The 27,896-nt window shown below is 40.6% G+C and overlaps 2 protein-coding genes across 5 annotated transcripts; both read left to right on the forward strand.

The window, feature by feature from the left end:
- Positions 1-1,198: 1,198 nt before the first annotated feature.
- hnrnpr (heterogeneous nuclear ribonucleoprotein R) lies at positions 1,199-18,735 on the forward strand. 4 transcript variants are annotated; one of them, XR_001858456.2, is made up of 14 exons: positions 1,199-1,394; positions 3,041-3,198; positions 3,467-3,585; positions 3,746-3,853; positions 3,971-4,084; positions 4,279-4,455; positions 4,747-4,882; positions 5,063-5,268; positions 5,516-5,665; positions 5,854-5,975; positions 6,147-6,779; positions 10,448-10,516; positions 12,535-12,751; positions 18,719-18,735. XR_001858456.2 is itself a non-coding variant. In XM_037542602.1 (12 exons), exons 2-11 carry the CDS (start codon positions 3,045-3,047, stop codon positions 6,757-6,759), a joined length of 1,899 nt encoding a protein of 632 aa, XP_037398499.1. In that variant the 5' UTR covers positions 1,199-1,394; positions 3,041-3,044; the 3' UTR covers positions 6,760-6,779; positions 10,448-11,242. The 4 variants fall into 4 exon arrangements, 2 of the variants coding, with proteins under 2 accessions (XP_037398499.1, XP_017567070.1); XR_001858457.2 differs by lacking the exon at positions 18,719-18,735 and adding an exon at positions 14,779-15,147; XM_037542602.1 differs by lacking the exons at positions 12,535-12,751; positions 18,719-18,735 and having other exon boundaries at positions 10,448-11,242.
- Positions 15,608-27,896, forward strand: dnajc8 (DnaJ (Hsp40) homolog, subfamily C, member 8). Its single transcript, XM_017711582.2, has 10 exons — positions 15,608-15,738; positions 18,719-18,820; positions 18,939-18,995; positions 20,348-20,414; positions 21,286-21,380; positions 22,067-22,138; positions 24,526-24,617; positions 25,212-25,287; positions 25,714-26,902; positions 27,094-27,896. Exons 1-9 carry the CDS (start codon positions 15,661-15,663, stop codon positions 25,834-25,836), a joined length of 762 nt encoding a protein of 253 aa, XP_017567071.1. The 5' UTR covers positions 15,608-15,660; the 3' UTR covers positions 25,837-26,902; positions 27,094-27,896.

The following is a 27,896-nucleotide window of genomic DNA, read 5'->3' on the forward strand; positions in this document are numbered from 1 at the left end:
ATCAGCTGCTAACATTCCCATGAAGAGCAGGTACCCTGAGAAAACGTGTTTGTTTCACCATCATCATTGTGCCATTAAAAACCCAGAAGACACGTTTATGTGCGCCTGTCATTTTGGAAGGTGAATAAAAGGCATATTTCTGGACATTGCGACTCCGTTTTTCCTGTCCAAACCACTCAGAAGGACTTTGTTCACATCACAACCACGTGATGTGTAAATGCATGAAATTCGGTGGAACTGCCCTTTAAAGAACTGGTATTGGTTTCAGGATAACAGCTTCAGTATCAAGTTGGAAAGAAGGTCGGTGGCATCGCCCACCACAATTTTACATTTATTCATTTTTATTTGTGTTTTTTTGTTTGTTTGTTTTATTAATGCAAGCATTTACAATCATTTCAACACATTCCTACAGCACACATCACTACTGGGTAAATTCACAGCAGTCAAAAATACACAGCATTAAAATAAACACACACACACACACACACACACACACACACACACACACACACACACAATTATCCTTCTGGGTAGTGGGAGGTTGCTGGAGCCTATTCCATCTGTCACTGGGCCGAAGGCAGGGTAATAAATAATAAAATAAATAAATAAAATCATAACCAGATGCTAAGAGACATAACAATGATATCCAGACACTCAATGGGCATAAATGTCTATTTATTTGTTTATTATTGTATATATATATTTTTATTTTTCCTTCTTTGATTTTTTTGTATTTAAGTTCAACAGGGGGGCTACTCACCTACGATTTTTCCCCTCCCCTTTACACCTGTGCCAATGTGACAGTCAAGGTGATCTGATTGTGTTAACTGGTGCAGTTATTCACAACACGCATCACTGCAACAGGCATGACTGCGCCACTAAATGGGTGAAGCAACAGCAGCAAAATAGTCTAAAGAACACAAATTGATGTTCGACAAAAAATAATAAATAATCAAGATTTTATGGATAAAATGACTCCTAACAATCCCGATGTCCTTCACGCCCGCGCATAAACTACAATAACACAGTGAAATAAACGCGCAACGCACACCTGAACACGAGCTAAAGCGAAGACCGCGGCGCTCCCCGGCCCCTGGCAGACGCCAAGCTAATAGCGAGGGTCCTGTTGTTATTACTCCCTGACGCCCCCTCTGACGCAACCAGGCTCGCCGGCGCGCGAGGAAGTGGCGTCGTCCTGTGTGTGTGCGTGAGTGACTGTGAGCGCGCGCGCGCGTCTGTCTCGTGGACAGAATCCGCACCAGCGTTCTAGTTCCACTGTTGTAACCGCCGCTTTCTGCGTACAGAGTCGGAGCCGCGGCCTGCCTGCCTGCCCGCCCGCCTGGAGGAGAGAGTCCACTGCGCGACGAGGACACAAACGGGAACTTAACGACTCGGTGAGGCTCGGTTTAACCGATCCCCCCGTTTATTCTTTTTGGCGGGCGGCACGTTTTGAATTCCGGCCTGACGGCTAACGCAGGCCTCGGCTAACGCTAACGACTCTCCGCCACCTCTGCTAGCCGTAGCTTTAGCTTTAGCTTAGCAGCGCGGCTCTCTGTCTCGCTGCGATATTCAGGGGGAAATGCGTTAAACGCAGCCGCGGGTGTGTCGCAAGTGCACGCCTTTCACTCCGTGGCGCTCGGGGACGCGTTAGGGCTGGATAAAGCCGGGCTAAGCCCTCGGGTGGGGGTATTTTGGGTGGGTTTTGCCGGCTGTGTCTGGCGCTGCTTTAACCTCGACACGCGAGACGAGGCTGGAGTCGCCTGCTTCTTGTTCGAATTTCCCCGTTCCACCTTAAATGGTGCAGCCTCTGGCACCAGAACGTAACTGCTGCACCATTTAATGTGGAACGGGAAAATTTAAACCAGAAGCCGACGGCTTTAGCTGCATCCATGCGAGGGGGGCGGAACGCTGCTGCTGTGTGTTGGGCTAGGTTAGCGTGGCTAACTCACCCACACTGCCTTTGATTTCAGCCAGCGCGGTTAGCCGTGGTGGGAGCGCTCGGTCGATCCCCGGCGACGCTGCCTTTGTGTTTGGGATCCGCATGGAAGGTGCTGCGAGTGTGCGGCTGTTTTATCAACGGTCGCTTCCTTTATTTATTCATCCATCGGCGCCTTAAGACCGCTGGCTTCATTCTAACAATGAACAAAAGCAGGTCTTAACTTGGGACGGTTACCGGGCTCGTTTTATGTTGCACCCGTCTAGTTATGTTTGCGAATGATGATGGGCATCAATATCATCTGCACACGTAAGGGTGGGCGATATGGCAGAAAATACTATATCACGATACTTTACAGGTTATTCTTGGGATTCAGTAAGTTAGAACAGACAAAACAGAACCTGTAGAGACACATAATAATAATAATAATAATAATAATAGTAATAATACTAAGAATAAACAGTTCAATATTGGCACTATATTGAATAAAATTATGCTCACGTGTTCTGTAAGTACTGATACCCATTCTATGCTCAGAAAGCGTATTGTGACAGTTTATCACGACATTGGTAAAATATTGCTCAGCCCGATGTGCAATATAATTTTTTTTTTGTAAACGTGGCAAAGTTACGTCTCCGTAACAGGTGTAATTTCGTTTTATTACGTCTCAAAATCATCACCAGTATGACTTTCAGTATGATGTGAAATATTGCTTTTCTACTTTTCTATTTTAGTTTACTTATTTTTAATTAAATATACCTTTTAAAATTTATTCTGTTGTTAGTGTTTCTACTTTTTAAAATTATTATTCTTATAATGTAATTTTTCCGATCAGCCTCTGGCAGAAGAATTTCCTATGGGATTAAGTTTTAAGTTTAATCGCATCTTTTTTGTTTTGTAAAAATGTGTAATGTTCTGGTTGTCGGCATAACCCTTGAAGTGTATTGATTGTTCTTTTGTTTAGAAGTCATAATGATGCATTGTAGACTTGATAAAGACAGATATGACATATATTGTGTATCATTAGTTTTCAGGATGAGGTGTAGCTTCATTAGTTTATTTATTTGAACCATTTTAGCTCATTTTGTCTTCTCTCTTTCTCAGAACAATGGCTGCTGAGGTGAATGGCAGCTCTGCTCCAGCCAAGGAGGAAGAAGAACCCATGGACGTCTCGGCTGCACACTCTGAGAACTACCAGACCCTCATTGATGCTGGCCTGCCCCAAAAAGTAGCAGAAAGCTTGGACAACATCTTTCAGACTGGTAAGGTTTAAGAAGAATGTTTATTTGTGTATATGTTATTGATTAGTGGAAGGAAAGACTGTTTTGATTCTCCAAACTGTTCAAAATCTTCTAGAGTCCAAAGCGATTGAGCTATTTGGCAGTTTGGTTGCATGTGTCATGCAGCTGTCTGGCATATACGCCTGCAAACAACAATTTTATTATAGTTATTTTTTCTTTATCTGCTTGCTGGCCTAATCTCTTGAAATCCTCCTGGTTTAACATGAATGTATGTGTTTGTGTGCTGCAGGTTTGGTGGCCTATGCTGACCTAGACGAAAGGGCAATCGATGCTCTGCGGGAGTTTAATGAAGAAGGAGCGCTGTCTGTACTGCAGCAGTTTAAAGAGAGTGACTTGTCCCATGTTCAGGTGAGTCCTCCTACATTTTGTGGGCCTCATTTTGACTAAATTGCTTTCATCCTTGTTCTAAATGGATATTAAACTCTCCTTCACTCAGAGTGGATAATCTTTTGTCTTTTTTGTCAGCAGCCTGAAAATGGATGTTAAGTGTTTGGTTGTTGTCTTGCAGAATAAGAGTGCTTTCCTGTGCGGTGTCATGAAGACATACAGACAGAGAGAAAAGCAAGGCAGCAAAATACAGGAATCCACAAAGGGTCCAGATGAGACAAAAATAAAGGTGAAACATGGGAAATGTTTATAATCTGTTTCATATTGTATGAACTAGGTCCTGAGTGTCTGTTAACTGCACGTTGTGTTGTCTCACGCTGATCACATCACCTCAATGCACCTTTAGGCACTGCTGGAGAGAACAGGCTATACCCTGGATGTCACCACAGGCCAGAGGAAATATGGTGGCCCACCCCCAGAGGAGGTGTTTTCTGGCACACAGCCTGGCATTGGAACAGAGGTATCCTAATCTCACAGACTGGTTCACTTTTCACTTTTTATTACAAGCAAAATAAATTCGCTAGAGGAAAAAAAGTTTTAGTAAAACTAACTTTCTTGCAAACTTTGCAGATATCTTCTGTTGCTTGAGTGCCAGTGGCACAGTAGTTAGAGCCATTGTCATTAAATCTCTAAACTTACTGTGTGTATCTGTAGGTGTTTGTTGGAAAGATTCCTCGGGATTTGTATGAAGATGAGTTGGTTCCGCTCTTTGAGAAGGCTGGGCCAATATGGGACCTGAGGTTAATGATGGACCCACTGTCTGGGCAGAACCGTGGCTACGCATTCATTACTTTCTGCAACAAAGAAGCAGCACAGGAAGCTGTCAAACTGGTGCGTATGCAGTACAGTTAGTGCCTTACTAGCTGTACTTACAGTGCTGTTCTGTATTAGTGTGGCATCCAAGAATCACTTCACCAAAGAGTTTTTGCATCAAAGTAGGGTCCAAAAAAAAAGGTTAACATTGTCCTAAAATTGAGCCCCTCTCTGAAGGGGAGTTCAGCTTGTGTCTTTATAGTAACGCCTTCCAGTTTTTTCTGTCGCAGCCTAAACCTTTATTTGATTGACTCACAGGTTTCCTGCTGTTTGCTTGTTGATAACCTTTTTCTGTTCTTATTCATTTAGTGTGATAATTATGAGATCAGGCCAGGGAAGTATTTGGGTGTCTGCATCTCCGTGGCCAACAACCGCCTGTTTGTCGGCTCAATCCCAAAGAACAAGACCAGGGAGAGCATCCTAGAGGACTTTGGCAAAGTGACAGGTAGGAACCAGACACCACGCACCATATCCATTTTGAAAAAGTGTAATTGGCACTTTTTCGCCGCACATTTATGTGACTTATTCTGGCCTTTGATACAACCGTAGAGCTGTAAAGCTGGTTTGGTTTAATCTTTGTGTGTGTATCTTTTGTTTTCTTGTGCGCTTGGATGCACTCCTTCAGAGGGTCTGCAGGAAGTGATTCTCTACACGCAGGCAGATGATAAGAAGAAGAACCGGGGTTTCTGCTTCCTGGAATACGAGGACCACAAGTCAGCAGCTCAGGCCCGTCGGCGGCTCATGAGTGGCAAAGTGAAGGTGTGGGGGAATCCTGTTACTGTGGAATGGGCAGATCCGGTTGCTGAACCTGATCCTGAAGTCATGGCAAAGGTATGTTGTTGTGGTTGAAATGATCAAATTTGTCCAGTCATTTTTTTCCAGGGATTTCTATAATCACGAGCTTTCATTGACGACTGCATTTATTTTACAACTATTTTTTTTTTCGCTGTGAGAATCTGATCTACTTTCAGAAGTGAAGAGTCAGGATTTCAAATAAGTTTGGGCTTGCTGGATAAAGTAGTTCATTGACTGATATCGATTTATTCAAAGGTATTGTTTCAAACCGTGTCTCTCACAGGTCAAGGTGTTGTTTGTTCGTAAACTAGCCACTCCTGTCACAGAGGAGTTGTTGGAGAAGACTTTCTCACAGTTTGGGAAGCTGGAGCGCGTGAAGAAGCTGAAAGACTATGCCTTTGTGCATTTTGAGGAGCGAGATGCTGCTGTTAAGGTATAAAGAAAAGCAATTGGGACATTTTAATTATCCTCATGTGGTGTCTGTACATGAGGTGTCTATACTTATTTATACTTGACAGATTTGTTTCAGTGTACCTGTTTAAAATCATTAGTGATGTAAAAGGATGGTTGTTTTCTTTACACTACTTAGTTGGGACTTTCGTTTTGTTGTGTTTCTGTTAGGCTATGGAGGAGATGAATGGGAAGGAGCTGGGAGGAGAGGAGATTGAGATCGTCCTGGCCAAGCCTCCAGACAAGAAGAGGAAAGAACGTCAAGCTGCCAGGCAGACCAGCAGAAACGCAGGGTAAGACTTTATGCACTTCATATTGGATGACTAGAAAAAACATAAGGGCAAGCACCATAAATTTACTCTGTGTATGCCCCTCAACTTTCTCTGGCGATAGCTAACAGGATCTAAAATTCTCATTTGGTAAAATTTTGAATCTTCATGTTGTCTGTTCTTCCACCAACGCAGGTATGACGACTATTATTACTACCCTCCTCCCCGCATGCCGCCTCCAGGGCGTGGTCGTGGCCGTGGTGGCAGGGGTGGCTACGCTTACCCTCCTGATTACTATGGTTATGAAGAATACTATGACGACTACTACGGCTATGATTATCACGATTACCGCGGCGGCTATGATGACCCCTATTACGGTTACGATGACATGTATTCTATGAGGGGGCGTGGCAGTCGTGGTAGCCGCGGTGCTCCGCCCCCTCCTAGAGCTCGCGGGGTTCCTCCGGCCCGTGGAAGGGGTGGTTACGCACCAAGGGGAGGAGCTCCCATGGGAGCTGGGCGAGGGGGGCGTGGCGGGGGACGTGGCGGACCCTTCCAGCCACCAAGGGGGCGTGGCACTAGGGGAGCCAGGGGGAACCGTGGCGGAAACGTTGGCGGGAAGAGGAAGGCCGACGTGTTCAACCAGCCAGATTCCAAGCGCCGCCAGACGACCAACCAGCAGAACTGGGGGTCACAGCCTATCGCCCAGCAACCGTTACAGCAGGGTGGCGACTACTCTGGTAACTACGGTTACAGCAACGACACTCTGGAGTTCTCCCAGGATTCCTATGGCCAGCAGTGGAAGTAGACGACACAAACAACAACAAGGTATTTGGCAACAATAAGAAAATGACAAAAAAAAAAAAAAAAAATTCACAACCGAACACTCACCCTCCCACTTCCTGTGAAAAAAAGACATTGATTGGCCAGCAGTGTTTGATTGACTTCTATTCTCCATCTCCCTCTATAGAATATGTCAGTGACACAAAAAGGACACGCCCCAGAATTGGCATCACAAATCCCGATTGGCTGAAAGTACGTTTTGGCTGAAGACAAGAATGTATCCGATCCTCCTCCTGCCCCTGATTGGTTTGCTTACACACATGCCTGAGTGGGACATTTTGTCTTAAATCGTACTCCACTTTTATCCCTTCCATTTGTTCTTTGTTTTAAAGCCAGCAACGAACATTTTAAAGAAACAAGGACTTTCGACTTCTAAAACGTAACTAAAAAAAAGAATACAAGCGAAAAAAAGGTCTGAGAGAACATTCAAAAAAAAAAAAATCATGAAATTTGTCTTGCAGAAAGCTCATGTCCAAACATTCAACCCACCCACCCATTACTGGACTACCCTACCTTCCTTCTTTCTCTTCCCCTCTCCTCGCTTGCTCTCTCTTTCTCTCTGTGATTTCTGCTAGTGGCATAGGGACTTGCTTGTAAATAATGGCTGTCAGCTTTAGCTTCATTTTCATTTTTTTTCTTTTTTCAGAAGTGGAGAAAAGAATCCACTGGAAGGAAAAAAGTTTTGTAGCTGGAAGTACCATTAAACGTGTATGTTTAGCATTTCTAGAAGTAGTTCAATTGTGTTTTTTAAAAACTGATATAACAACTTCAAACGTTTTTTTTTCCCCTTTCCTTTTTGAAATTTGCTCGTTAGGACTTGGTTTGGCTCACCTTAAGAGCCATGACAGTTTGTTCTCTGATGTTTGTATTTATAACTTTTATTTTTTTGTTTGTTCCGTTTCAATAAAAACTCATCCGAGCAACAACAATTGGTCAAGTAACTTGAAATTCAGTGTTTGTGATCGAACATTTTGTTGTTTCATTACTTAATCTCAAACTGTTTTAAGTAAAATTGACTTCAAAGATGTTTTAGAATAAAATTTCATATGCTGAATAATTTTACCATTTTGACAAATTCCTATTAAATGTTCCCAAAGTTGGAGAGAAACTGTTTTTCCTCTCTCACTGCATGCAGTATGAAATAATTTTGCCGCTACATTATCTAAACTCTTCGTAAGCAGTTAATTAGATGGGCATTCGGTGTTATGAAACTGCAATCTGCAGACTTAATTTGGCAAAATGAGCAGAATTAGAAGTGCCTTATTTAACTGATTTTAAAAATCTAGATAGCATATTTTTCTCTCACACTGTAGGAACTAGCTGGGTAATACTGTTCTTTTGTCATTTACAATTTAGCAAATAATTTTTGTTCAAAATCCAAGAGTTGAAAGTAATAAATTATAACATGGGCACTTATTTTGCACCCGATTACAAACCAACTGCTGTGACGATCTAAATTCTTGGATCTGCAAGAAGTTTCTCCAGACTGAAACGCAGATGGTCTATTTGTACATCATGCTCATCACCATATGGAGCTTTATTTTTAGCTTTTGGGTATCACAGAACTCGAAACATTTTTCTAATTTGAACTGCAGAATTAAATTCATTATTTCTAGGAACAGTGTTCTGAACCTGACTCGCAAAATAACCAATCTTGTTCGTCACTTGCTCAACAAGCATTTCAGAGGACTTTCTGAAAGTTTTTGTCCATTGGAGGAGAAAGTGCAATCTAAAGAATGGGGGTACTTGACAACATTCAGATGGTTTATTTATTGATATAAGTTCATAAAAATCAAAGACCCAGTCATAAAAGGACAGATACAATTACATGTTATTGCTAGATGGCTTTCTGTGAAGCAGCAGATGTTAATGGTAGCAGGTAATGCACACACAAATGATCTGGTAGGTGCTTCTCATTCTGGCTTAATGCATTTCATATGCGTGTTATTAGTGTTGCACTGATACCCCAATACTGACAGTTATCTGCAGTATCAATATCTGCAACTGAGGATGACGATACCATAAAACAAATTCTGATGTGCTTATGTGCTACTGAGTTATGCTTGCATGTGTGTCAGTAGATGACTTCTTGAGACACTTAAGGTCTAGTATTAAAAATGGTACATTGCAAAATGTGTAATGCCAGTATTTGGAGGGGTGGCAGGACCAGCAAGTGCTGCAACTTCAATGTAGCTTTTGAAGATAAAACCTGCCAAAGAGCATAACTCTGAAACCAAAGTGAAGTTATGCAACCAGTAAGTCCCATTAGTTCAAGCTTATGTTTTATATGTGTGACAGAGCACTGCTTTTACCAAAATACAATAAAAAGAAAAGTGATATAAATAATAATAATAAATGTGATGATAACATTTAGAACCAATCTATTTTGCCTGCTGCCATGGAAATGCTAAATGCACCTTTTCCATGGAAAAAAAATTGATCATTGAGTCTTATTCACAAATACCTTCATACGCTTTTTTTTTTTCTTCTTAAATGTGTTCATGATAAAGATCCCAAGAAAAAGACCCAGCTCCATTTCACCCCTCGCTTCTACCACTCTTTGAAAGCATATGATTCCCTTAATGTAACTTAAGCCCAGCAATGAGGTCGCTGAACTTTACCCTCCTCTGCTGTCCACTACTGCTTGTAACTACCAACTCCAAGGGGCAGAAAGACACTCGAAAACAAGGGGTAGGGATAAAAATGAGAAATGTGATTGGGCCATAGTCTACATCAGATTCATGATGTTCCTAAACCGCAGAATTGTTTACAACTAAAATCAAATCCTAAATAAGAAAACATTGAGTATCAGAGTCTTTGTAAACACTGTAACTGGGTTTAAAGTATTGTCTTTTTGAGAGCGGTTGGCAAATCAGGCCCAATATGTATAAGCTGAACTGAATACTTGTACCCATTGTCTGTTTATTCAGCAGCCTCAGTTTAGATGATTGGCATCTAACTGAACTGGGCCTGTTATTGGCTTATTAACATATTATTGTTTTATTAACATATTATAATTGTTATTAGCATATGTTTGTAGTTAAAAACAGGGTGACGGTTAGAGCTGTAAGTAAAAACTATATGCTGCGATTTGTTTTAGCTGAGTTAACCAAAAAAAAGTCATGTTTCTGGTCTTTTTTTATGATTTCTATTTCACTTGCACCTGCTGAGGTGTTAATATTTAATAACTACTAAGCTCTGCATTAAGTAGTTTGTGTGGTGCAGACCTATTTGATTTAGTTATGAATAAATGTAATTGGGTGAAAATGCTACAGCCAGCCTGCAGCTGGTGCAGCCAGCCCCAGGTATCTGTATCATTAGGGAGAAAGTGGTATCAGTGCATCCCTCCATATTATATACAATGCCTTTAAATGCCCCTAATGCTGATGAGAGGCTTATGAGAGTTGCTCAGTTGCACTGCTTCTCACCTGCTGGACAAAAACTCGATCAACTATTTTTTTTTTTTTTTTCTTTTCTGCTTCAAATCGATCGCTCTGGATCTCTTGAATTTCTCCTAAGCACTTTCTGTCTTTGTTGATCAGATCTCCCCCTCTGCAGTGTGTGGTAAGTGAGTTGTGTTTCTGCTGCTGTCATTTCCAGAGTGTGTACCTGTGTTTGGTAAGTGTTTGTCCCTCTGTATCTGACTCATCCAGGTATCGGAGCGAGAGAGAGAGACGTTGCTAGCTTGAGGAACACACCAGAACTGTGTTCTTCTCCAGGGGGTGAGCTGGTCTTTCACACTCTCCTCTCACTCTCTCTCTCCCTTCTCTCCTCTTTCCTGTCCTTTACTGTGGTATTTACAGTCATAATCTGAGCTAAAGAGGTGAAAAGAGGAAAAGGTATTGCCATGCTGAGAGCTGTTGCCCTGCTGTTGAGCTGTATGTGTTTTGCTTCTGGGACAAAAGAATCAGTGCCCTTTCAAGCCATCTGAAAGGTCAAGGCAGCAAATATTCGATCTGTCAAGTAAGTTGTTTTCCAGCTTATTGGTTTCAGTTGGTTTGGTCAGTGAGCCAAATAATTTAGGTAAGCTATACTTAATCAGAGGAACACAATGACTAAAATTTAATTGCATTTCAGCTGAATTTTCTTTTTGTGGACCCCAACATGCAAAGATGCACCTCTTTTTGTGCAAAGGTGATTTTTACTTTACACTTATTAGCCAGTTTACTCGCTTGCCAGCAGAAGTCAACACTAGATACGCCTAGTGTCTAGTGACACTCATTGGCAACACCTACCATGTACAGTCTCATGCAAAAGCTTGAACATCCCTGGTAAAAAGAAAATAAGTGACCGTGTCCTTTAGAGAACACACTTCTGCACATTTTAAAGCACAATTGCTGAATTTGTTATATTGATATAAAAATACGTTATGTTATGGCACATTTCATATAGTTTTATTTTTTTCCCAGTTTGTTAAACTTAAAAAAAAAAACAAAAAAAAAAAAAAACAATTGCAGTAGAATATGGTGAGAATACATCATTTTGTTCTGTGTAGAGGATTCACTTAGAAAATTAACAAAACATGTAATTTGACCAGAGTTTTCAAATTTTTGCTTCTGACTGTTATTGGCTACTTTAGTAAGACAGACTGGCATAAATGAACATGTTTAGGAAGCTCATTTTAATAGAGGGCAGTCTGTGAATTACAGCAGCCTTAGAAGACTGGTAGGATGCAACGGTGTCCAGCTTTTGTTACGTTTATTTTGCCTCTAGAGGGCAGCAGACATACCGTAAGTGGATACTACATACCTCCCCTCCTTAACCATTCTGCCATGCTGCAAAAGGTACAGACAGGAATTTTATTTTATAATTATAATAGTTTTCATAGCAGGCTGTATAAAGAGAAGGCTCCACCGTGTGTGTGTGTATAAAAATTAGTATTCATGTAGTGCTTGTGTAATGTTTTTTTTCCCCTTGTCTATATAATATGGGGATATCCCGTTAATATTCTGTTGGCTTCGCCGTATTTCCATGTGGATTTGCAAAGGTACTTTTTACTTTGCATTTCACAAATAATATCTGATCCTTCTTTTGTATCAAGGAAAATCATTTCTCTGATTGAATGTTAATGCAATTATGTTAAATCAGCAATCTTTTTCCATAAAACTGTCCAAAACCATGTTTAAATAGTAAAGAACAAGGCAGCTCACTAGACACTGTGTAGAGTACAGTGTTGAAGTCTTAAGACACCTAAGCAAACTTTATCTCAGCACTAAAAGTGCACTTTTAATTGTAAAAACTTCACACAGCAATAGATTGAATACAAGTTTCACAAGGGGGGGGAGTCTGTTTTTCAACAAAGCAAGTGAGATGATGTGAGCTGGGTAGAAGATCCTCCATATCTGCAGCCAACACCAGCACACCTGATTTAATTCAATGAAGCGCTGATCGTGCTACAGCTAACTTCACATAATACTTGGTTTCCTCAAGGAGATTTTTGGACATGTTTAAATGATCACATTGACATAAAATCTCTACTTTTTGTTTCAACGTTATTGGTATTTATTGTAAATGCTTACTGCCAGATAATTTGCTTTTTAAATGTAACACTCTTATGTGCCTAATGTTTTCACTGTCTTTCACCATATTGTATTGTAACACAGTACTGTATACATTCACTGTTAATGTTTTCCATGTTAATGTTTTTCAGCGTTAACGTTAAAAATACAACTTGGTCCAAATGTTCCATATGTGAGTCAAGAGCAGCTAAAATGTTCTCAATAATGTGGTCTTTTCCCAGCTCCTGCAACAAAGAGAAGCATCTCCTCCTACCACAGCTTCCAGTCTGGACTACAGTGGGTCCAGACCTTGTCCTTCATGGGTTCCTGGGTTCTCAGCAAAGAGAGAGGAGAGCTGTCTGCATTTAGCTGTGGAGCTGCTGTGCCGTACTCTGTGTGTCTGCCTGCTCTTTGTGCTAACCTGGGTCACACTGCAGCAGATACGGCAGAGCCCAGAGAGTAGGTGCACATCATCGACATTAAACCTGAGTTCATGTTTGGCTTGCTTTTAGCTTAAAGACCTAGGGGTCCTACATCCGTGGTTTGATTTCTTATTAGCTTAATGTTTGTGAAAGCTTGCTGAAGTTTTATCCTCACCAGTCACGGGGCTGATGTAACTCACTCCTCTCAGCTTTCAAAAATTATGCGTTCCCATGAGAATGGTCATACTCTAGTCTGAGCACATCTGGCAAATCTGTGTGACCTAGTGAGTTTAGCCTTCTGTGAATTCCATGCCCACCCATTGACCCGAGTTGTCTGATGGCAGACCGTTTTTGAGACTTGAAACGGGCTTGACGGTTCAAGTTGAGCCAGAAGGAACTGGTCACACACAAAATCAAAAGCCCAATAGAAGTGCATGTTTGCATGAAGGTCTACAGTTGTATGCAAAAGTTTGTGCACCCCTGGTCAATAGCATGGTTTGATGATATTGTGAGAAAGTCAAAAGTTACCCCAACGTCGGCATGGAACAAACTAATTACTAAACTAAAACACGTTCCTAATGAGTTTGCACAATTCCTATGCACAATTAATATTTATTTGCTGAATATATTGAAAGAAACTCAAAACAATAAAAAGTTAGGCTGCTGACTGAAGATCTGAAACCTAACATAATTGACATTTAAAAAATAAGACAATAAAAGAGATTGGAGCACTTTCTGCCTGTATGTTTCGCCGTCTGAGACGTCACTAGTAAATGGAAGAAGGGAACTGTTTAAAACAAGACAAGATCTGAAAAAACGCTTGTAGACTGATCAAGTATGCAAAGCAAAACCCCCACATCACTGCCAAGGGCCTACAGGATGATTCGGCTGGCACAGGAATAGTAGCAAGCAAGCAAAGTTTACATGGAGCTTTTTACAACAGGTGAAAGAAAATCCGGATCCAAGCCCCCATGAACAAGCCACTGGCGACGGTGGCAAGGAAAAACTTCGTAAGGGCAGGGTCTGTGCAGCGTCACTGGACAAACATCTTCATGAAAGGAAGTAAACATCAGCTGGGATCTCATTATAAAAGTCAATATCTTGAGTACAACACACCTAAAATAAAGTGCTGTGGTCTGGTGAAACAAATTGTTTGGCTACAATCACCAAGGGTATTTTTGGAGGAAAAAAGGGAGAAACCTTTCAGTAAAAGAACATGTTGCCAACAGCATGGAGATTAATCCATTAGGCTCTGGGAGCTGTGTGGCTGACAGTAGCACAGGAAATGTTAGGGATAAAGGGAAGAAAAGATTGTGATCTTCGGTAAAGGTGTTAAATGTGTACAATTTAGCTAATAGCAGTTCTAATTTATTCTATTTAAATTTACAGAAATGTGTTTCATCTAGGTTTGTTCTATGCGTAGGTTGGGTTTACGTCTTTTCATAAATCAAGATTTGTAAATTTGTCCAAGGTGCCGATAATTTTTGCATACAACTAATAGAGAAACAATTCTTCCTTCTCTTGCTTTGGAGGATAGGAGCAAGTCATTTGGCGGCAAGATTACTGAGGGGACCTTTCCCAAAAGGCACCCTAAGCCCTGTGGTCCTACTCCAAGTCAGCACCTCAATGTCAGAAGTGTGTGTATATAGAGAGAAAGAGCTTGAAGCCAGAAGCTTGAGGTTATACACCTCGAGCTCAGCCAAATTACTTGTTGTATGTTATTTTTCTTTCTCATAAAAGCTCTTCTTGTTTCCGGTAGATCAGTATAGATTCCAAGCATAATGCAGCACAGTGACATTTCAGGTCCACCTGCCATGTTCAGACAGCTATAAACAAACCCATCCACTCCAAGTTGTTGTGGCTAAGAGGTCACTGCTCAGCCCACGTTGATACAGTCCTCACAAAAAGACCCACATTATTGCCTTTTTTTTTTTTTTACTGGGTACCAGCACATGGTACAGCACAGAACTATAGCACATCCAAACTCAACTATACATGCACATGTTTGTGACAGTGGAGAGGCCTCAAGTTTAGAATCACCTTTTCCTCTGTGTTTGTGTTCAGAGACTTCACAGATAGCTAGCAGTGAGCTTCAGGCTACCTGAGTCACATGCCATGTGACGATTGAGTCGATTTGGACCATTACTGACTCTTTGGGAATGCCACAATGAGAAATGGGATCCCAGTACAGCTCACTCACTCGCACTCAGCACTACTGACTGTAGACCAGCGACCTCTGGTTTTCATTTTTCTGGCTTTTCTTGGGACTAGAATGTAAATATTTTGCATTACTCATTTTGCATTGTATTCTCATTGAACCTCATGCTCACCATGCTCATTAGGGGACTGAACTCACATTTCAGCAGAGTTGTTTTTGGAATTGTGTCTGCTGCGAAAAGCAGTATACAAATAAATGTCTGTGTTTGCATCCAAGGTGATGGCGCAAACAATGGTTTCTCTTAGTTATTAATGGTTTGGCACTTTAATACATTATAGCATGTCCGACAGACTATTTTTTTAAAGGAACCTTAAATTCATCAAATATTGTTTGCATTCACTCACTTTTTTAATCATATTTAAGTTAATTGGAGTTAATGACCTGTTCAAATACACCAGGCAGATTTTCTTTATTTTTTGGTGGTCATTTTGCTAGTTCTCTGCATACCTCCATGTGCAATTCTGAAATATGCTTTACAACTACATCAGTGCTAATACTAATAATTCATCCATAATAGCTTCACTATTAAATAAAATCTGTTATCATATTGTAGTGGTAATAGTACCCCTTGTATTATGACTGGGCGATAGAGACGAGGTTAGATCCTCTGTCGAGGCTTATAAAGCGGCACCTTTTGTTCGTGGGGAACTTTTAACTTTGTACTATAATAAAAGTCTGGGTCGGCCACGTGACCGCACGCCATCTGACGTCATTCGTGTGTATGCGAGATGGCGGCTCCAGGAGCTTCTCAGGCTCAGAGCAGCGGCGCTGGGGACGACGTGGCTTTCCAGACGTTTTATACAGAGGTTAGACCGCTTTAAGATCGCCTTGTCCGACTGCCGGTGGCCTCGGGAGCGTCTCGGCGGTGCTCCGGAGTTATATAACCGGTTATCTGGCCGGACTCCGGACACGAGCTGTCTGTCATTCGGTCGGTTTACTAACGTTAATTCACGAGGCTGGAGGCGGCGGCGTCCTGTTCGAATTACCGCGTCCCACCTTAAATGGTGCAGCCGTTACAGTCTGGCGCCGAAGCCGTTCAGGGTGGTTGGGTGTGAAATGCTCCGTTCTAGATAAACCTGCCGAGTCAGAGTTGTTCTCAGTGGTGCTGTGATGGGAACCGACGCTGGTCGTCCAGCTCCGGGAGCCCCTCACGGGAAGTGGAGTGAGGCGGTTCTGAAGGCGCTACAGGCGCCCGGTTCGACCGTTGGGCTTGAAGCGCATCCGAATCCGTTTATGAACTAACCTACGTTCACCGCGGAGGGATACACGCTGCCTTGTAGGGCCAAATAGTCCCCAACGGAAACTTGAAATTTTCAAGTGTATGATTTTTATTTTTTTTACTATCATCGACAAACAGCTAAAAACTTAGACTAAGGTTCGCCGGTGGCTTTGCTGCATTGGTGTTGTAGACCTCGAGCTGAAGGCGGCGATATGGCAGGAACATAACTAATATCCCAAGATATATTCGTATGTCACCGTATTTGCTCTTTCAGATGTGTGATCAGATGTGTGATCAGTTGGAACCGAGAAAGAACCTGATGCAAAACACTACGAAAAACCGTGAAGGTCATGATTTTTCAGTCGAACTGGACTAATTTAGCACTCCATCACGACCCTCTGCTTCCTATCGTCGTGGGCCGATGCAGAGGTCTGATATTCCCCGTGTTCATATCTGGCGGTGTGGATATGTGAACACCACAGGTTAGGATCGTTAACTAACTGTGTGGGTGAGAATCAGAGAGAAACGCTTGTTTAGTGTAATTAGAGTACAGATGTGTTAGAAGTGAATGAATTGTATAGGTTTTAGCGCAGTAACCCAACGTCACATGAACCTGGTTTTCCAGAACAGCAGATAAGCTGTCAAACATCACTCTGATCATTTCGATATAAGGGTTTTTTGGACCAATTCTTTATGCAGTAAAGCCACACATACAGACTTAAAAAGATGCCCTGGGCTCTGCCGTGAATGCATTAAAACAAATGAGTTCAAATGCATTTGAAGCCAAAGCTGTAACTGTAAGAGTAATGCCTCGGACACCAGGCAGCGTATCCAACCCTGTCATGTGGAGCTTCCCGTCACCATCACTGTGAGCACTTCTGACAACTTTCTCCAGAATGTAGGATTGCACACCAAAACGTGTTTCCTGCATGTCTGGCTTTCATTGTTTAGAGACGTGTTGGTCCTAGAGGGCCCAGGTTCTGCAGTTATTGGTGTTTTTCCTTCTGGCACACCATTTTAAGGCATTAAGCAGTTAAGGTAGTTGCCGTCCTAGAGAAATATGCAGGTTAGAAGAACGTGAGGACTGGTGTTTGAGAAACATTGGCTTACAGGCTAACAGGGGTGCCCTGGCCAAAATCAAACCTTGCAGTTGTAAACATGCCTCCTCACCTCTTACAGCAGTGCTGTAGTAGTTTTAAAGCAAGAATTCCTGGAAAGTGGAAACTAGAAAACCCCAACGTTAATGATGTCAAAGTAAAGCGTTTTAGGGTGAATACTTGGATGTAGACTGTTTACATAGGTCTCTAATGCTTACTACAAATATTATGCCACCTAATAATGTTGTAAGACTCTAGATTAGTGGCTAGGAGTTAGAGTTTCAGGGCTGTGGGGATTCCCAGTGATTTTATGATGTATGTATGTGATCCATGCCGGGTATTGTAGTAAACACACCATGAGAGCATTTACATCCACTCAATCCGATGATCATCGGATTTCTGCGGTTGTCTGATTATTCAAATGGTCGTGTAAACAGCACACTCTGATTTCTTAGATCACCTCATACCTCTCACGCTGATTTCTCTCTGATTTCTCAGTCTGAAAACAGGCCGCAGTACCAAAAGGTTTCCGTTATGTTTACGTCACGTCGTCTTCTGTGAGTTTATTGGCCGGCTGCAAAGCAGAAATCTGATTATTGCCTGACACGAGTAGATCCGAGTTTCCCCGTTATCTGATTGCTTAAGTACATGTAAACACATCGATCGTATTACTGTCAATTATTATTATTGTATTACTGATTTTTTTTTTTGCAGTTACATTGTTAAGTGCATGTAAACACACTCACTGATTGACGAAAACTAGAAATCGTATTGGGCTGGTTTGTCCTTTCAAAGTAATGGTTAGATGAAGAATCTAGCCCATCTTGCCTCCAATCAGCTGAAACCCTAAATATAGCCAACTAGCCAAGACAAGTTGGTGTTGTAAGTGGTAACAGCCTGTACTGTTCAGTGAAGGCTTTACACTAGATGTTGGAACATTGTTGTGAGGATTTGATTGCGTTCAGCAACAAGAGCATTAGTGAGGTCAGGTACTGATGTTGGATGATCAGTTGTGAATCACTCCAACTCATCCCAAAGGTGTAGGGTGGAGCTCCATCACTAAAGAGAACATGGCTCCGCTGCTCCACAGCCAAGTGCTGAGGGTCTTTATACCTTTTAGGAGATCACCCTTTTGACGTTCAACATGATTTAGACTTGTGTGCAGCTGGTCCAGAGCATCCCATCCAACCGGCCAATGCTTTTTTATGGAGATATGTAGTTAATAGAGGAACTTGGATGCTTTGACACATAGTTAATGCTCAAGGTAATTTTAGATGGGCTTATTATTGTTAAGCTGACTTTGTTACTTAATTGGTGTCCAGGAAACTCTAGGCAGTGTAAACTAATGCTTAAAGGTTGTTTTTGAAGGGTTTTTTTTATTTTTGATGTGCAGTAAATGGCTGTTGGCATTTTTGAGTGTTGCCTTTGCTACCCATGCATTTCACTGAATAGTTTTGTATTTCCCTACAGGTGAAGCAGATAGAAAAGAGAGACTCAGTATTGACCTCCAAACAGCAGATAGATAGGTTGCTTCGGCCTGGCTCGTCATATTTCAATCTTAACCCGTTTGAGGTGAGTGACCTGTTTGATCCTTTTGATAAGTCTGCATTGTAAGTGTATTAAACGTATTTTGATTTGCGTTGATCTTCTTGCCATGGTTAATAAATTATCATCTTTTGGTCCTCTGTAGGTGCTACAGATTGACCCTGATGCAACAGATGAAGAATTAAAGAAAAGGTTTCGACAGGTAGGTTCGTCACTGTTACAGCTTTTCCCCACCCGTACAGTACTTTGCCGAGCCAGAGAACATCCTTCATTTATTTAATTTCCGGTTGAAACAGCCAGTAAGTTTTCAATGCTGAAGAGAAGAGCACAAAATGGATATTTGACAGAAATCACACAGAAGCCCCAACAGTATGACAAGTTGTTCAGTATTTAGTTTGCACATGCTTTGTGTTTATTACAGCTTCTATTCTTTTTCAGGACACTTGCTTTCAGTTTTTCAGAGAAATCTGCAGAGATGTTTCGCACACCTTTAAAGATCAGGCTTAGAAGTTGGCTGCATTTTCTGCTTTTACTTCTCCAAGTAACTCGAAGCTCATTCAGTGATGTTGAGGTCTTGAGTCTGGAGCGGCCAGTCTAGTGTTCTGAGAACACCAGCAGCTTCTTTGATTTTGTGAAGTTTCTTCTTTTGTGTCTGTCTCCTTTACGCAGTAACAGCTTCTTGACAGCTGTGCATACTTTTAGACCCATAGCACGGAGTTGTCTCAGAGATGAAAGTACTGTATCAGCAAGCCACGGTCAGGACAGAAAATCAACAAACAGAATGGTTCCACATTGGCAAAGGCTGCATACCATCACCAAACCTGTCCAATCTGTGTGCTGAACATATAATGAAAGAATCAGGACTGGAGGAAGAGGATCAAGGGTTTGGAATTGGTGGACAAAACATCAATAACCTCCGATATGTGGCTGATACAAAACTCACAGGGGAAAATCTGGAAGACATGAAGGTCTTTATAAGGAAGGTCTTGCCTGTGGTTCTTTATTGATGTGAAAGCTGGACAATAAAGAAATATGACACGAAATGGACGAAATCAAGCCTGTTTTCTCTCACTTGAAGTCCCAATAACCGAACTGAAGCTCTTACTTTTGGACATATTCTGAGATGGACTGCTTCATTGGAAAAGACCATTATGCTGTGAAGAGCTGAAGGTAAAGGAGGATGACCAACTACAAGATAGATGGAGACAATCGGAGGAATCTTGAACCAGCCATTGGGAAGCTTGAAGCCCCAAAGAGAAGACAGGATGTTCTGGAGAAAGACTAAATGGTCCAGAGGAGTCAGAAACATCTCGACATCCCTTAATGATGATAATGATGATAATCAAAATTGTAATAATAAAAATGATAATGATACCAGATTTTTTTAACTTCAGTTTTGAAAGCTCTCCTGGAAAAAAATAAACACTCGGCCGTTTTGACTGGAACTTAAACAGATGAAGATCTCTCTCTGACTTGCACAGGACTGTCCAAGTGGTTTGAGTTTTTAAAAGACAATGCACATATTTAACGTTTATGTCTCGTCCTGTTTTCTAGTTGTCCATCTTGGTCCACCCAGACAAGAACCAGGATGATCCAGACAGAGCACAGCAGGCTTTTGAAGGTGAGTTACTGCTGCAGTAGCTATAGTTTATAGCTCTTGGCTTTATTAAGCTAATTATAGCTTTTTTAAGAGTTGCTGATATTGTATAAAAGAGTTAATGTAGAAATGGACGATTGCCCCCGTAAGGATTGTTATTAAAATGTAAGATGGTTTTGAAAGAAACTCTTCAGGAATATTGTCAAAACGTATGTTTCTGTATTAAACCAGGCAGAATGTGCTTGTCCTGGTGCCGGTCTCAGCAAGCAGAATTCCTTGTTTAGCCAGCTAACTTTAAGCTTAGTTTGATGTAATCCCTGGATTTCTATCTTATGTTGGTGGATCACTTTTCACAGGACTGCATCACCAAGGCCGATTATACTACGTGCCTAACCTGCTGCGGAGCAGTGTCTGTGACAAAAGTGTTGCTTTTTATGGTTATAAAGAAATGTGCTTTACTTAGAATGTTATTTTTTTTGTCTTTCTTTGACAAATTAGCGGATCATCTTTCTAATGTTTTACACGATTGGCTCTTTATCATAAACGAGTCATAACTTGAGTATCTATGTCTGGGTTAACAGAGAAAATTGTTAACCGCCATCATAAGACGAGTTAAAGTTAACTGCAGTTGCATTTGTCAGGAACCCTGTTTGAGTCGAGAACGTGCTTGGTGAGGCAGGCTCCAGGATTAGCAGTTGAGCTGTTTCTGCAGATCCTAAGCAAATTTAAGTAAGAAATCGCTGTCTCACATGAATGCTACTCGAACAAATTGACATGAATAAATACCTATCTTTTTAAATGTTCTGTGGTGGGTTTCTGAATCAATAAGGAATGGAAGACCATTGGTTTTGTGCAGCCGTATGCCGTGTTAACCAATTGCTTTGAAACTTCACAGCGGTTGATAAAGCGTATAAACTACTTTTGGATGCTGAGCAGAAGAAGAGAATCATTGATGTGATCCATGCAGGAAAAGAATACGTGGAACATATGGTGAGAGCCATGCGTCAGCCTTTTTAAGCAGTTAAAATATACATGCATATATATATTTTCTTAGGTCCTGATGAGATTTAACTTGGGAGTGCATGCATCGGACTGTTTGATGTGTTCTTTGTGCTCCGAAACGAAACAGCAGAACGTTTAGGTGGTTTTAGGCTATAGAAATGTTATTTTTATCATCATGCTAATTCAAGTGCAGTTAGTACCAGTAGATATATTTAATAAATTTTTTATATATATATATATATATATATATATAATATTTATTCTGAAGTATATTAACTATGGTGTCAGTGTCAGCAGGGATATACATGAAGTATCAGATATTCCCCTATCAGGGCTGGTTTATATTTGTATGAATAATGTAGAAGTTATATGCATTAAATCAAGCTGATGGATATAAGCAGTATATGGTTGTTTTTTTTAAAGAGGTGCACGTCTTCCAGTCGGTAGTCTGGGTAAACATCTTGAATCAAGCATATAATGAAATGTTTTTGTTTTTTTTTTAAATCTCAGCAGCTTAAATGTACTCTCTGTTCTTATTTCTAGTTTGAAACCCTGATGCAAGCCTATCGTTTTGCATGCTTCTGGCGTGGAGCAGTCTGTTGTTAATTTGTACTTGATATTTGGATGGAGTTGAAAATGTGAAGCTGTTGACATTGGGTGTTTTCTATTGACAGATGAGTCAGAAGAAGAAGCAGTTGAAAAAGGATGGGAAGCCCACGTTTATAGAGGAGGACGATCCTGAAGTGGTACAGATTCTGTTTTGTTGTGCCGTCGGCTTTTCACTCATTTTCACAATGTAGCACCTAAAATTCTTCTTTTCTGTTAGGTGTTGTTTTATATTGGACAAATAGTCTTATCCCAGTGACACTAGACTGTTTTCTTAAAAGATGTTGCCTCCTGTCACCTGAATTAGAGCTTTTTGAGAAAATAGTGAAACACGTTAGAGCTGGATTAGTTTGATGTTTCGAGCACACATTGGATAAGTGCTGAACTACTTGTTCTTAATCACTCTTATAAACAATAATATATACATTTTAGAATCATCATTTTTAAACAAGTGTCACTGCAGTTCAAAAAACATCCAGTTGGTGGCAACAAAGTACTAATAGGCTGAAGGGTTTGTGTTGCTATGAGTCTGGATATCCTTCAGATACAGCTTTTAAGAGCCACTTTTTAACTTGTGTATATATATTATGGGTCATGCATTTGGATACAAATTAAAATGATCCTTTTTGTCATCATGGGTTTTAGATTTAGGTTTTTTATTTATTTATTATTTTTACATTTGAATTCATTTGGCTTATTTGACCTTTTTATATCATGGAAAGCAGTACTGCATGATTGAGTTGAGCTCAGTCATGCAGCTCTCATCCATGGCCTAAAAAGTCACTGGCTAGAGTGACTAAAGTGAACATGCACCAGACCTTTCTGCTTGGGAGCACCCTTTAATGGCGGCAGCAGGTGTTCCCTTTCCACTAGCACTACAACTCGCCCCAAAACAGGTTTTAGACTGAGCTCCCTGGTTTTTGCGTTGCCCTCATGAGAGCCTAGTTCTCAGTTAAGTACTGCTATAAACCAGCCTCTTATTGCACATTTTGCTCTGTGTGCTCCCTTGATTTCCAGGCCTTTGTGCTTGTTTAGAGTAAATGGCCACATGGGAACTTTGAAGGAAAAAAAAGAAAAACAGCCTCCGAACTAAATAGTAGGATTGCATCGATACCTTAATATATAAGTACACATTTTTGGTTCTTGATAATACGGAATCTGATACATAATGAATTACATACTTAGTAATAAGTAGCTGTTATTGTAAATTAGTGCAATATTTCCTAACCGTTAAATCATTAAAATCCAGCTGATTTAAGTGACATGCATTAGCTAGCTATGCTACATTAGTTACTTTGGATCGAGTCATACGGCAGTGGAGAAGAGCAGGTTTTGTTCCTCGCCAGAAAAGCGCTTCTGTGTAGCTGTAAGTAAAATGCATTTCGTAGTTTTGAGCCCCGACTTGTCTCTGTAGCAAAGTGACAGCAAGAGCCGCATCCAAGGAGCTCACTTTTGGAGCTTTACATCTGAAGTCTTTTGGCTGGTTGAGTGGTCGTTGAATGTCCTCTAGAGCCAGACATGCACTGCTATTTCAAAAGCCTGTTCTCTCACTGTATGTTTGAATAGTCCATTGTGTATGGACAGAAACAAACTTTAAACTTGCACTGTATGAAAATGCTCTGTCCATTCTATGTAAAAGCAGCCTTACAGACTCTGTCTACTGTAGCTCTGTCTACTGCAGTTTCAGAAGTTGTTTAATTCAAAATAGCATGCTGCAAACCAAGTACTGAGCACAGATAAACTGAGCAGCTTTGCCAACACGGTACACTAAAGCTAAAAGCAGGTGGGTGATGTTTACTGTAGGACAAGACAGTCTCTCTACAGCCTATTTCACAAAATAACACCTTATTAACGTTAATACCTTCTCTATCCTATTCATTCAGCGAGAGTAAAGTTGGCATAGACAGACTGTAGACTTTATTCCTACATCTGGCTGGCTGACATGTCTGCACTTGTATTGGGGAAGTGGCTGTGGTCTTGTGTTTTAAAAAACGGGCTAAAACCACTCACTGTAGTTGTGCAGGCATCAAATTGTACAGGCATCAAATTCAAAATGAGTGAATATTTGCAAAAAACAAAGTTTATCTGTTTGAACATTTAAATATCTTGTCTTTGTAGTGTATTCAATTGAATATAGTTTGAAAAGGATTTGCAAATCATCGTATTCTGTTTTTAATTATGTTTTACACAACGTCCCAACTTCACTGGAATTGGGGTTGTAGAACCAGATAACAACGAGACTAACAAATACACAAGACTTTGAATTATTTGGGCCACAATTCAAATTACATTGCAGAGTCTCCTCTGGTATAACTCGTCCAGCTCCAGTAGTGCTTAAGTCAGCTCATGGATTTTTAAGCCACTTCACAGTTAAAGTTGTTCATTGCTTGTTTCCTGTTCATGTATACAGTTGTTTTAATATGTTTAATATTAATATAGCAGTTTTAGTTGGAGTGATCTGAAGTGTTTGTAGTGACTACATGAGGAGGCCAGAATGATGTTCTGTCTTTTTTTTTTTTTTTTTTAGTTCAGACAAGCTGTTTACAAACAAACCATGAAACTTTTTGCTGAGCTGGAGATTAAGAGGAAGGAGCGAGAAGCCAAGGAGATGCATGAAAGGTAGTCCTAATGTCTTTATCTGTCTTTCTGTCCCTTTCTCTCATTCACACACCATCTGAAGTATTCCCTGATGACAGATTTAACAGTGATATTTTTTTTAAAGGTTCTTAAATTGTTCTGGGTTTAGACTGAGACTATAAAAATGTTTCATTGACTATGTGGAGGTTCTCTAAACTGTTAAAAAGATTCTTTATGCTTGCGTTTAAGTTTCATTTCCAACAACAGTTCTTCAAAGAACCATCTATTGAAATGTTATTTAGGGAGCCAGTAGTGGCTCTTCTGTGGCATAGCTCCAAAGAACCCAGTTGGCACGTTTCTCTTTCAGAGTGTAAGCTCAATGTCACTGGCTCTGATGCCATTTTTTGGCAATCCATAGGATGTCCAAGTTTAATATGCTTGAATGTTCCACTTTTTCTCCAGAAATAGGAACACCAGTATGAAATGGATTTGAAATAAGTATGTTTGAAAGTGTTTGCAATGATGCATTTCCTCCATCTTCAACTTAACAGGAGGCTAGTATCAAAACTTTATAGCAAGGAGTTGAAATCATGTTTAATTTTCTTTTTTGAAATGTATGTTTTTCTTTGTCCTCAGGAAAAGACAGAGAGAAGAGGAGATTGAAACACAAGAGAGAGCCAAACGAGAGAGAGAGTGGCAGAAGAACTTTGAGGTAGGCCTGTCTTTGTCAGATGCTTGTGTTTCAAGGAATCGTGTTAGTTCTCAAAAAATCTATAGAAACGGTTATTTTCATGTTGTCGTTTGAGCCACGTAGCAAGTTTGTTGGTTTCATATGCTGGTTTCTTCTAAACTGGTGGTCTCAAACGCTGATCCTAGAGATCTACCTTCTGGTGGAGTCTATTTCCAAGCACTGCTAGACCTGCTCCAGCTAATGAACGTCTTTAGAGGTCCTCGATTGGCTGGACCAGATGCGTTAGTGTTGGGTGCAGGTTAGAACTATACTCCATAAGAAAGTAGATGGAGGATGAGTGTCATTATTATGTTATTATTATGTTATTGTGCTCCAAATACACATTAAAAAGATCTGATCTGATGCATCTGCTTCAGAGACATTTTTCTTTTTTTTCCCCTCTTCTAGGAAACGAGGGATGGACGTGTGGACAGCTGGAGGAACTTCCAGGCCAAAGGCAAAACCAAGAAAGAGAAAAAGAACAGGACGTTCCTCAAGCCTCCAAAGGTCAAAATGGAGCAGAGAGAGTGACAATGATGTGGAGAAAATTGAGAGAAGGAAGGCCAGACCCTCTAATGCCGCCATCCCTGACCTTTCCTGTTTCATTCTTCCTCTCCAGGCCTGTTTAGCTTGCTATTAAAGGAATGGTTCATGGAAAAAATCAAATCTAGTTTTCCCTGGTACCCCAAGTGTAGTCAATCAACCAAGACAAAAGTTTTTTTTTTTCTTGCCAGTGAACCATTCTTTTAAGTATAGTAGGCCTGCAGTTCAGGAATACAAATCACTCAGCAGGTGGCGCTATGGAGCAAAGTTTTTTTTTTTTTTTTCTTCCTCTCCTTTTTTCATATGCCAGAAGAGAAGGGTAGTACAACTGGTCATTGGGCACTGTTTAACATTGTTCATCACAGTAAATTAACCCACATAGCAGCTGCACCTCAAACAGGCCTGTAATGTGTCTAGGGTTTTTTGTTAATGTACATATTTGTGAAAAATTGTGAAAGACTTTGACATACATTGTGCACATCGGAAAGCTAGTAAAAATGATTCTTCATTTTTTTTTTTTTTTTTTTTTTTTTCCCAGTTTTTACCCCATTTACCGAAAATAAAATTTGTTTGTAGCTTATATTAGAATTAAAGCTTGTTTTTATGTATAGTTTAATGTGCTTTTTTGTTCAAATAAGTGTCTCAAATTCACTCAGAAAACCTGCCTGTCCAGCGTTAATGTCGTTTTGGTCAGTTTGACTGTTCTCTTGCTGTTTTCTTAGGCTGCATTTGCTATAAGCAGAAGTGTGGCTAAACTCTACCATTGCAAATTGCATTTTATTGCAATATTTAAAAAAAATGAGAAAAGGTTTATGATAATTTCACTCATTTGGAGTGAGGCTAGATTTAAGATGGGTGAGTTTTAGCTTGAGCATGTGCACTTGTAGTGAAGACCAATTTGCATTAGCAGCTCATGCTTCAGTGCTCTGGGAGAGTTTATAGTGGTGTGTGTTTAACACTTCATGACTGAGAGCTGCTACAGCAACTTCTTCACCCACAGCAGCCATGACTTTAATCCCCATCGTCATCTGGACACTGGTCGTGTGTGCTCAAGGTGTGTGAGCCTATATGTTTTGATATATATATATATATATATATATATATATATATATATATATATATATATATATATATATATATATATATATATATATAAAAAAATATAAAATTCTGGAACAATAACATAATTTACCGCAGGAGACATCAGTTCATGCGTTCTTGTGTTTTGTGAATTCCTTCCACTAGATGGTCAAGCGACTGTAACTCAGACTCCTGCAGTGAAATCTGCTCTCCCAGGAGACACAGTGACTATCAGCTGTAAAACCAGCCGTCCAGTCCATCGGTACAGTGAAGGGGTTGAAGGGCTATACTGGCACGTGCAGAAACCTGGAGAGTCTCCCAAAGCCTTGATCAAACATGCAAAAGTACTGGTATCAGATACTCCAGCTCGTTTCAGTGGCAGTGGGTCTACATCTGACTTCACCCTGACCATCAGCGGAGTCCAGCCTGAAGACGCTGGAGATTATTACTGTCAGACGTATCAGAGTGGTACAGTGTCCACGCAGTGATATAGAGACATACAAAAACCTCCCTCAGACTGTACAGAGGCTACAGTGGGACCTGCTGCAGGTGTTGAGTAGAGGATGTGAAACCACACATCGCACAGAATAACTGTTGAGAGAGAACACACCACATTAACTCACTGCTGAAAATAGAAATCTCTGAATAACTGCACTGTGCAAAACAACTGGGGACACCTTGCTGCCCTGTTGAGATTTCAGATTTTTTATATCATTTTAAAAGTAAAAATACTGGCATGTTTTTAATACAGTAATCGACTGTTTTGTCCAGTTGATAAAAAAGGTTCAAATCAAAAGAAGCCAACTTAAAACAGCTAATATGTGTAGATTGATTGCATTAAGAAGCGTTTTTTGTGTGATGTTGCCAAATCCCCACTTTAAGTGGGTAAAATGTGGGTAAAAAGCAAGGTACATGCTTGGTGTACCTTGGACATACACTGTTAGAAATAAAGATTCTGTCCAGGTACA

Source organism: Pygocentrus nattereri, chromosome 11 (assembly GCF_015220715.1).
Source record: "Pygocentrus nattereri isolate fPygNat1 chromosome 11, fPygNat1.pri, whole genome shotgun sequence".
NCBI lineage: Eukaryota > Metazoa > Chordata > Actinopteri > Characiformes > Serrasalmidae > Pygocentrus > Pygocentrus nattereri.